Raw genomic sequence first — 12,204 nt, 5'->3', positions numbered from 1 at the left:
CAATAACGTATTTAAAAATTAAATAAAAATTTATGAAGTTTTGAAAAATTTGATAATTTCAAATCCGGTAAATTTTTAAAAATTCGATAAAAATTTATGAGATCTCCAAAAATCCAGGATAAATTCATAGAACCCTAAAAAAATCCGGTAAAAATTCATAAATATCTCCAAAAATCGGATAAAAATTCATAAATTTTCCAAAAATTCGAAAAACACATTAATTTTTAAAAACATAAAAAATTACAAAGAGTATCACTATAAAAACACCCCTCATGCGGGGGTGCCAGGATGGAGGGTGTCAGATTAAAATCTCATAAGTTGACCATTATCACTTAAATGACGAATTAGGTACCGCAAAAAGAGATCCACCGTGACTAATAGTAGGAGATTTTTACTAGATGGAGACAAAAAAAAAATTATATAGTTTAACGGCTAAAATTCACCTTTTAAAGATAAATAAGTGAGATGTCGCAGATTCGAACCCACAATCATGTATTTGATGTCTCTACACAACTATCAACTGAACTGATTTAATGAGATTTTGAAGACACATTTTGAGTATGGACAATCTTTGCTCAATAGAAATGAAGTTCATGCATAACTCAAAAATCCGAGAACATTTTTTATGCAAGCAAACAAATGTAGATGAAGAAAACAGTAATTCAAATAATCAGTTAGTTGATAAACTTAAACCAATAAGAGAAAACTAGTATCTATATATATTGCCAATGATATGCAGTTATTTATTAGACTTTCCATACAGTGAAAACTTTCAACTTTTCAGCACTACTTCAATTCAGAATAAACACTTGGAATCAAATACAAGTCCTCTTTTCTTATAACAGAAGCTCCAAACAACTCACTCATATCCAAATCCTCACCTTTCATTCCATTTGGAACTCTCCAATCAAACTCACACAACAACATAGCAAGAGCCAATTCAACGTTCGCCATACCATAATTCATCCCAGGACAAATTCTCCTCCCAGCACCAAATGGAATATACTCAAAATTATTTCCTTTAAAATCAACACAACTGTCCATAAACCTCTCTGGATAAAACCTCTCTGGCTCATTCCAGTATTTTGTATCCATTCCAATCGACCAAGCATTGATTATCACTTTGCTTTTTTTCGGTATATGATAACCATTGATCTCACAATCTTGTGCACATTCCCTTGGGATCAAAAGTGGACCTGGAGGGTGGATTCTTAAAACCTCTTTGATTATTGCTTTTAAGTATTTTAACTCATCAAGGCATGTTTCATTGAGTTTTCCTGTTTTTTTTATTGTCTCTCTTACTTCAGCTTGTGCTTTTTTTAATACTCTTGGATTTTTCATCATTTCTGCCATTGCCCAGTTGATTGTTGTTGCTGCAGTGTCACTTCCACCAGTAAAAATATCCTTAAAAGTAAAAACAGTATCAAGTTTAATAGGTGCAAACTTAAATATATTAATACCACATGAAGCAAACAACTACTCAATTTCTTGCTACTTAAGAAACTTCATCGGTTGGCATGTTATTGAAGACTTGTGACCTAAGAGTGTGGTCAACTCAAACTCAAGTTTGAATCCCCCGAATGCTAACAATAGATAAACATAAATAAAATCAGGGTGGAAAATTACGGTGAGAAATGACTTAATCATACCACAGTGGTGGCCCACCGTGTTACCGAACATAGGCTAAGTTAATTCGGATAGATATTTAAAACATAATATTCATATGCCTATTGTTATTGAAGAAAGTAATTATACTTACAAAGAGTATAGCTTTGATATTTTTCTTAGTTAAGGAAAATTCTTGATCATTGTTGCTACTATCCTCAAATTTCAAGAGAACATCAATCAAATCTTCCTCTCCTTCAACTAAACCATCTTTATCTCTTGACTTTGTCTCCTTATGGTCATTTATAATCATCTCAAGTATTCTATCAACTTTCCTATGCAATTTCTCAAGCTTAGGCCTCATACCAGTAACATTTTGAAGCCATTTCGCCGACGGAAACAAGTCACCGATGAAAAAACCACCAGCTAGCTGCAAAATTTCTCTTACCACCGCTATGAACTCGTCTTGCTCCATGTATTTTTTACCGAATGCAGCTCTTGAAGTGAATGAAAACATCATTGACACAATTTGTTGAGAAAGATTGATCACTAATCCTTCTTCGGAAGCGATTCTTTTGATGAGATTACTCATCTCTTGCTCTCTTATAGGCCAAAAAGATTGCACACGTTTTACACTTAAAAGTTCAACAGTACAAATCTTTCTAAGTTGTCTCCAATAATCACCATAAGGTGCCAAAGCTATATCTGTTGAGTCATAGAAAATAATCTCTGAGGTTAGATTAGGAGGCCTTGATGCAAATATAACATCATGAGTTCTCATTATTTCCTTAGCATATTCGGCTGAAGAAACAATAATAAAGAAAACTTCACCAAGTTGAAGATGCATCAATGGTCCATATATTTTTGCCAAATCTCTTAGTTTTCTATGTGGTGGAGAGCCAAGAAGATTGGCTATGTTTCCTATGATAGGTAGCTTCCATGGCCCTGGTGGTATATTTGGATTTGAGTCAATTTTTTTTGTTTTCTTCTTTAGTGTTAGTGTCACAATGATGGAGAGGAAGAAAATGGTTAGAAGGGTGGTAGGGAAAATTGCTTGAAGATCCATGTAGATGAAAAAGGAACAGGGTTATAAGGTTGAAGAAGTTATAAAAGTTACTTTTTAGTTGAGTGAAAGACATCAATTCTATGTACATATATATAGAAACAATGTGGAGCATTGAAAAAGTGTTCCTTGTTAGCATTGTATTTAATTAGGAATCTCTGCCATTCTCTTTTTTATTTTATTTGTATAATAACTATGTGTTCACAATGTAATTTTTTTAATAAAAAAAACTTATTTAATTAAAGGTTACATAGGTTTGTTGTATCCTAAATATCTCAAACTTTTTTTTTATTTATTAAAAAAAATCTTTAAAAAATGGTCCTCTTAATATTTTTTAACACATTCTTGTCAATTGTGCATGATAATGAGGAATTTAGTGATAAAGATATCTCAAATGAAGATGTTGTTAAAGTCTTCCGGCTGTTGTATCTTCAATGGAAAGAAGAATGCTATTTAGTGAGAAAAAAAAGAGTTCAAATTAGCGCTCTACTTCAAGACAAGGAAAATATTATCACAACTATCACAGAGTTAAAAGAAGAAGGTATGACCAAATCAATTCATATGTTAAAATGTGCTTCTGAAGTTCTTGATGAAATTTTTGGGTTTGGAAAGAGTGTTAGAGACGTGAAAGAAATTGATTTTGATTGTAGCTCACTGAATATTAAAATAAAGTTTGTTCATCTTGTCAAGAAGAATGAGTTCAATATATCTAATTACATGTCAGGACATCATGTTAAACATCATTACCGCAAATATGGCAAACAAGGTCATAAAAGATCTTTTTGCAACATATTGTATGGTAGTAGACCTTACTACCACTATATACACCATTTCTCCATGAACACCTCAAAACTTCATTTTTAACAAGTTTGGAAAGTCAAAGAAGCAACTACAAGTCATATTGCCTACATGACTCTAAGAGATTTATTTCAAGAAGATTGGTATTTTGACATTAGCTGTTTTAGACATATGACTGGAAAAAAGAACTATTTGAAAGATTTAAAATCATACTTAAATAGCTATGTTACATTTTGGTGATTGTGCTATCTGAGAAAAGTTTCAAAAAGATGAGAAGTTTTGATGATGGCGAGGCTCCAAATTTAACAAAGTGACTTAAACAACCAAGGAAATTTATAAAATACTAGAAGGTGAATATCTTAAGAGCGAAAAAAGAAGAGAAAACAAAAAGGGAAAATGAAGTGGCTTATCCCTATAAATACACAATTGAGTTGAATTAAGAATACAAAAATGACGAAGATTCAATGGTTGGTAATAAAGGGATCCATTAGGTTGTTGATGTACCAATGATCAGGACCAAATCATCAATAGCTATGTCATCCAAAACTTCAAGCCATTATGATATTTGTGGTTCCGAGACAATAAAAATGTTGCACCTAATCATAGACTATTATTTTCTTAGTGGTAGAGCTCATATGGAAGAAGATGGAAGCGGGATAATAATTAATAGGCCTCATCATATATTGACAAAGGAGGAAACGACAACGGTCATAAAATCACACTAGACTCCAAAATTAACCCTCCATATAGAAAAAAACAATTAAGTCAGATGTGTGTTTTTGAAATCTTGTAATGGTTTGAGCCAAATCACACCGCTATAAAAAGAATTTATCATAACGGTTGGGAGAAGAATCTCATCATGGACGGTGGTGTGTGGTAACACAGGGCATGATAGTAAGTGCAATACTTTCCACCACGGGCTATGGTCCATGGTGAAAAATTGGACAACACACTATATTTTACCACAGTTAGAAATTCCAACCATGGTGACGTGTAGTCAACTCACTTTTCACCACAGTTGAAACTTCCAACCATGGTAAAATGTTAGTCAACTTACCTTTCACGACAGTTGGAACTTTCAGCCTACCATTATCCTTTCCACCATGATTATTCAGTCGAGCAGGGCACCTATTTCTTGTATGATCCTCCTTCTTACAATGATAACACTTATTAGTAGAAACATTAGCACCAAAGAATTATGTAGAACTTTACCATTCTTTTTCTCAAATCTACCATCTTTCTCTAAGAATTTTTCCTTAACGGACAAACCTTCACCAATTGCTGATGGCTTGTGCTCCTTTTGTTCGTTCAAATCCTTAAAGTACAAGGATGATTGAACATCTTGAAAGATCAACAAATCTCTTCCATACAAGAGAGTTTTTTTTGAAATAACCATGAGACTTAGCTAAAGCACACTACAATAATAACACTTGATCTTCATCATCAATCTTGACCTCGATATTCTCAAGATCAAGAATCAACTTGTTAAGCGTGTCCAGCTGCTCAGTCAAGACTTTGTCTTCACTCATCTTGAATGAATACAAAGCTTGCTTTAGGTAGCGACGATTTACCAACGATTTTGTCATGTACAGACCTTCGAGTTTCGTCCACACATCAGATGGAGTTTTCTCCTTTGAAATCTGTCGGCGAACCTTATCACCAAGGATCAATACAATGGCGTTGTGAAGTTTCTCGATCATCGTCTCTTCTCATTCTCCGTTAGGCCAACATCTATTTTCTTCGATCCTTTCAACACTTCTAACAACCCTTACTGAACCAGTAAGACTTACATTTTCAAGCACCACAAACCGAAATCATTCACACCGGTGATTTTCTCAATCTCATACTTTGCTGACGCATCTTCTCCTCCACGCCCACCGCACCAGTTTGTTGTGAATTGATATCATCAAGAACAAACCAAAATATGAGATAAAGATTGAGTTTCTTGAACAAACGCAAGAAATCCTATTAGGTTTTACGTAAGAGAGAGAAGAAGGAAGAAGAAGAAGAAGAAAATCAGGATTGATTATAATTATTTTACTATTCACTTTCTCTATTAGGATTTAAAGATTACAAGTGAATATCAACAACCAATTCCTCTCAACAACCTGAGAGAACTAGTATATTTATATACTACTAAGCTAACTTAGGCTACAAGCTAACTTAAACAACCAGATTTAAACAAATGGCCAAATTCGACATGCTAAGAATTATAGCATTTCGACTACTGCATACTTGAGCATACTTCGACTACATCATGTAGGATCAACATGTGAACAGACTTCGATTACATGTTAAATATTTGTCGAAACAAGAAGCCATCATTATCGAGACTAGAGTTCGATCCAAATTCTCACAAAAATATTTTTTATTTGTTAAAATTTCTTTAAATTTTACAAAATATTTTTGTGTGATCTATATAATTTAATAGACAATATTTAAATTTCAACTAATAGAAGAATGTGATTAAAAAACTATATTTGAAAAGATGTTGCTATATGCTAACACTTATCAATCATCATTATTTTGAAGTCTATAGCTCGGTAGTGTTTTTTCTTTGTTGCAAATGATCCGGCAGTTGTTTTATGTATGTGCAACATTTGTACAACAGAGAAGTACTTTGATGTAACAAACACAAAGAAAGAATGTGTGAAATTCTTGATATGCATGAACTTTCTAAGTCTTCAAGTAAATAGACATTAGGGTCTTGGAATTGCAAGCGCCGGTTAATTTAGGACCCCAAATATTTAAAATATAAAATTATTTAATAAAGTACAATATAAATTAAAATAGTTTAAAATAGTTTTAAATGATCTCTTTAATAAATAGAATTGTTAAAAAGCAACTCTATTAAATTCTTTTGAAATAGAACTCAGTTGTTTATTATAACTTTTTTAATCAGAAAATTAATGATTGCAATTATGTGTAAAGGATGTAGTTGTTTATTATAAATTTTTTAATCAGAAAAATTAATGTTTGCAATTATGTGTAAAGGATATTTTATTTTTAACTAGAATAAAATAAATAAATAAATATGTTAAAAATGATTAAATGATATTATAGTGGCTTGCCCACTTTGCCACCAAATCACACTAAAGTTAAATTTTTATAAATATTAAATTTCCATCACTGAAATCATAAAACTTATTATTGATAAAGTGTCTACTAATAGAAACTAAGTTTTTTTTTATATCTTGTTAATTCAGATAATTCAACTTAATTGATAGTTAAACAAAGATATCAAATTTTATTAATTCAATTTAATTAATGGTTGAATAATGATATAAGATGTAGAGATAAAAGTTTGGAAGGTGCGAAAAAATAAATTTCAACTACTACAGCTTAATAAAAGAATTAAGTTTTTATTGATATAAAACTATAATTTATAGTTATAGTTTCATGTGATGTGACATCAAAGTTGATTAATCACAACTACTTAATGTAAACGTCAACATCTTTAACAAAATAATTTACTAGATTTAATACATTCCTTATACAGTAAGTTATTTTTATAAGCAATCGAGGGAATATTATGTTAGATACTATCAAAACTATTATTAATTAGTATAATTTCCTGCTGTTGAGCTAACTGCACCTTTATAGAGAAATCAGTTACTACTTTGGTGTATAAATACACCTATTTACTTCTCTATTGATTAAAATTTCAATAATAACAATAGTATGCATATTTTGTCTTTATTTAAATTAGTATTTTAAAATTTGGACCGATACAGTCGGTAGGATTGGTTAGACCGGTGTGATGGATTAGAAATACTAAAGAATAGAATATGCAATTGATCTAGTGAAAATCGATGTGATCTGACTGATTTCGTGATCAAATTAGTAAATCGGTGAATTTGTTTGAACGGTTGGATTGCACTTTCTTTTACTAACACATCTTACAAGAAGTATTTTTTTTTTCAAAACTCTCTCTCTCTCTCTATATATATATATATATATATATATATATATATATATATATATATATATATATATATATATATATATATATATATATATATATATATATATATATATATATATATATATATATATATATATATATATATATATATATACTCATAATCAATTTTCTTTCTTATTATAGGATTAGTTCTTGTTATTTAATTTTGTTATTTTTATTGAGTTTAATTTAATTTATATTATTATTATTATCATTATTCAATTTTAATGTTAGATTTTTATTTTGCATTTAAGATTTTTAATTTGATTTAATATTATTCAATTTTAATGTTACATTTTTGTTTTGCATTTAACATTTTTAATTTGATTAAGGTGATTTTGTTAAATTTTTAGGATTCGTTATTTTGTTATTTTTTTATATTATTTTGAATAGGAAATGATGATTATTGTTTTGTTTCGGAACCACAAACGTGTAGAGTTGCAGAAACTGCGGCGGAGGAGATCTTCCGAAGCGATACAGTTGGGGGTGTATCTGCAAGGTTGATACTTCAACGCTCAAGTCAGTGTGTGAATAACGAGAGAGTATTCAAATTGTGTTTGAAACTTGTTACCTGGAATGATGTCATTATGCGTATATAGGGGATGAGTATAACTGTCTTGCTATCTTTTCAGCGTAGAATGCGGGGGATCGTAAGATGCGATGGGGGTACAAATATTCTAATTCGGGGTCTCTGAAGATCCAGACGTCGGGAGAATATTCTAGAATCTTAGTAAACACCTGATCTATATCTAGGATGGTATGCCTTGTGGTGACCGACCTAAAAAGGGATATTACCGACCCAGAACAGTTGCCCTTAAGACTTATCGGGGTCTTAGGAACTGAGAGGTCTTTAATAGCCTTGGTCGGTCATATCAAAGACTTAACTCGGATTTAGAAAGAATTGAAACATTTGAAGTACTTTACAAAAGTAATGAGCATATTTAATGTTTCTTTATCTCTAATTTGTTGTTTCCCTGAGTCGTTAACACGTCACCTTAGATATGTGGGGTTAGGAATCAATTACCCTTCCTGGGGTACGCAAGTGTTTTTTATTCGAGGGGGCTGATGGGACAAGAAGCGTATCCTCAATTTGTTACATTCGGGGTAACTAGTATTCTTTTCAAGGATTCAAATGCAGGGTTACATTCGGTCTTCTAGTTGAACTCTGTTTGTTTCCTTAGTGACTTGTTGAGTGTTTGTTAGGCTGACTTCGAAATGAACTTGTTCATGGCTGTCAACATCCCATTTAGTTTTTGGATATCCTTCTTAGATGTCTGAGTCTTCATTTGGATAACTACTTCACATTTGTTAGGATTGGCTTCAATTCCTCGTTTTGTCAAGTAGAAACCCAGGAATTTTTCGGCCCTTACGGCGAAGGTACATTCCACGGGATTACGCCTCATGTTGTATTGTCGGACCCTTTTTAACACTTGGTTGAGGTGTTGAACATGAAGGGCATCCATGTTGGATTTCACGATCATATCATTCATGTATGCCTCTAGAGTTTCCCATATTCTTCTTAAAATATTTTGTTCATTATTCTTTGGTATGTTGCCCCGATGTTCTTTAATCCGAATGGCATGAAAGCGTTTTTACACCATAGCACAAGGAAAATAAGAGTTACCATTCTTTTCCTCGCCTCTTCTAATAACGTCAGATCTATCGCTCCACAAGGATAAATGATCGAAACAATGAAAGATAACATGTATTCTCCCTTATTGGACTTAGGTTCGTCCGACGGTGACCTAATGATTCTAATGTCTCTTCGTAAAGAATGTTATAGGAACTTCTGTCATCTACTAGGAGTCTCGTTGTTGTTAGATCAACAATAACAATCGCGATAATCAAAGGTAAATCGGAGTTCGAGATTCCATGGATCTTTTCCAAATCCACGAAACCTAAATTTGATCGGTCATTTTTTTTATACTTGAAAATTCTATTCAGCAAGAAATAATCGAAAGGTGACGAAGTGTTGGATGTGGTGACACTCCGAAATGTGTCGATCGGTGATGAGAATGGATGAATTGGACCTGGATCTGTCTTCTTGAACATATTTGGGGAGGTTACTGCTTATGCTCACTCCTTTCGGTACCAAGCATTCTTTTGGTTGAGAACGATTTGTTCTTGATGGATATGCGAGAATTAGAAGTTGTTTTTCGCAAACGGCATCACTGTTCCGTTTTGAAAACATAAATGTATAGAGTTGCAGAAACTGCGACGAAGGAGAACTTCCGATGCGACAAAACGGTGGGTGTACCAACAAGATTAACACTTCGATGTTCAAGTCAGTGTCTGAATGATGAGAGAGTATTCAAATTGTGTTTGAAATTTGTTATGTGAAATTGTGTCATCCCGCACATATAGGGGAGATGAATAATTGTCTTACTATCTTTTCAGCGTAGAATGCAGAGGATCGTAGGATGTTGCGATAGGGGTACATATCTCCTGCTTCTGGGTCTCTAAGGGTCCAGTCATCGGGAGAATATTCCAGAAGCTTAATAAATACCTGATCTAAATCCGAGACACTATGCCTTGTGATGACCGGCCTAAAAAGTGATATGACTGACCCTATAATAATTTTATATTATCGCCTACGAAAAATAATATATCTTTATTTTATATAAATATGGTTATTGGATTTTTTTACTTCTTAAATTGATTATTGAGTGTGTATTGAAAATTTGTATACATTTTGTAAAAGCTTTTTTAAAAGAATTTACAATTACAATTTTATGTCAATTGATTTTTTTTTTATATAGATTTGATCAACAATCATTAGATCTAACCAATAATAACCAATCTGACTTGTGACTCAATGTATGTGTACCTTAACCGAACTATCACCGGTCCGAATTTTGATTTAAACTAAAACCGGTTGTCGAACCCATAATTTTGAAACACCTACACTTTATAATTCAAATAATTGATTATTATAATTATTTAGCCCATCTAAAATAGTTATATTATTTAAACTAAAACCGGTTGTCAAAGCCATAAATTATGAAGCCTGCTCTGTACTATTTCTTTTAAAACCATAGGACATATATAAGTCAAATACTAGAGACAAATATTATATTAGAAGGAAGTGTAATAAAAGTGAAATATAATATGTCTAGAAATTCTAATTCAATTGAAAAAAAAGTCAATGTTATTGAATTGAATTTCATCTCTAATTTAAATTTGAAACCTCACAATGGTTTATAATATATATATATATATATATATATATATATATATATATATATATATATATATATATATATATATATATATATATATATATATATATATATATATATATATATATATATATATATATATATATATAAAGTTGCAAAAATAAGTAAAAGTCAATGTTTTAAAACTCAATTATTAGTAAAAGTCAATTTATTAGATTTAATTTAAATTTGGAATCTCACAATTCTCTAGTTAGTTTATAACGATTATTATTAGTTCATCTACGTGTCAAAATAAAAATAAGAAATAATAGTTTTAGATCTTGTTGATGTTCTTATTTTAGAAAAAAGTTATTGTCAAACGAAGTGTTACAACAAGTAGCATCACCTTGGTTGCATCTCCAATTAAAAGAAAAACATTACTTTCTCGAAATATTACATTTAATGGCGACTTGTATTACATTTTTATTAATTAGCATAGATGAAGATGATATAGGTAATAGGCCAGGCACTACAAACAAACATTACATCATACATAATAGCATTAAGAAGTAGAGTATTACCATTTGTCAAGATGCTTAACTTCGGTTGCATCAACAAACAAACAAATCTTAGTTCATTTCTAGGTTTGTTTGTTTCGAGAGGAATTAGTAAATCCTAGGATTTCATGTTTTTGAAAGTGCGAAATTCTATTTAGGTTTTCTCAAATAAGTTTTAAAAAATAAAAATTCTAGATTCGTTAATATTTGGATTTGTTGGAATTAAATTCAATTTTAAAGATAATTCGAATTAATTTTGATAAATAAGAATCAATCTTTTTGATTAATCGTGTTTCTCTTTCTTCACTCTGTTAGTGCAAGAGTCATTTTTAGTGAAGAAGAAAAGAATGAGAGAAAATGAAAATAAGGATTGATATATTGAATTATGATTGTACAAACTAAATTATAAAATATGTCTATTTATATACAATTCACGTGTATACTAAATGACAAACCCTATACCCTAATTAACTTTGGATTCGGGCTACATAACATGGATTATATCACAACATATCTCATATAATCCATGTTGTCAAACACACGCTAATCATAGTTGATCTGAACTATTCATAATTTCTTTCTCAAATTTAGAAATATGTCGATCTTCGATCCTTGGATGAAAATGTCGGTCAACTGTGCTTCACTTGAGCAATACCTTACTTCAAGTTCACCTCGATTTACATTCTCCCTTTAGAAGTGGAATCTATCTTAAATGTGCTTACTCCTTCCATGCAAAACTGGATTCTTCGCAAGATTTATGGCTGACTCGTCAAGAATTGGAAGAGAATTAGGAATTCCATTAATACCATTCATCTTTGCATTGATTGATTAACAAGCCACAATCCTAGAAACACGATCATCGACGTGTGATTCTTGAAAACATAATCAAGAATCTAACCAGAGCTCTAGATACCAATTTGTTAGTGTGTGAGGCACTTTTAGTAAAGAGAGAAAGAATGAGAGAGAATGAAAATAAGGATTAATATTATTGAATTATGATTGTACAAACTGAAATACAAAATATGTCTATTTATATACAACTAACTTGTATATTAAGTG

General features: G+C 31.2%; 1 protein-coding gene across 1 annotated transcript; it reads right to left on the bottom strand.

Moving 5' to 3' along the window:
• Window positions 1-682: 682 nt before the first annotated feature.
• Window positions 683-2,716, bottom strand: LOC127084765 (cytochrome P450 71D11). Its single transcript, XM_051025268.1, has 2 exons — window positions 1,760-2,716; window positions 683-1,404 (listed from the first exon to the last, which is right to left on the bottom strand). Exons 1-2 carry the CDS (start codon window positions 2,669-2,671, stop codon window positions 787-789), a joined length of 1,530 nt encoding a protein of 509 aa, XP_050881225.1. The 5' UTR covers window positions 2,672-2,716; the 3' UTR covers window positions 683-786.
• Window positions 2,717-12,204: the final 9,488 nt, after the last annotated feature.

The sequence above is a fragment of the Lathyrus oleraceus genome, chromosome 5, assembly GCF_024323335.1.
Source record: "Lathyrus oleraceus cultivar Zhongwan6 chromosome 5, CAAS_Psat_ZW6_1.0, whole genome shotgun sequence".
Taxonomy (NCBI): domain Eukaryota; kingdom Viridiplantae; phylum Streptophyta; class Magnoliopsida; order Fabales; family Fabaceae; genus Lathyrus; species Lathyrus oleraceus.
This window is presented reverse-complemented; position numbering and strand designations above follow the sequence as displayed.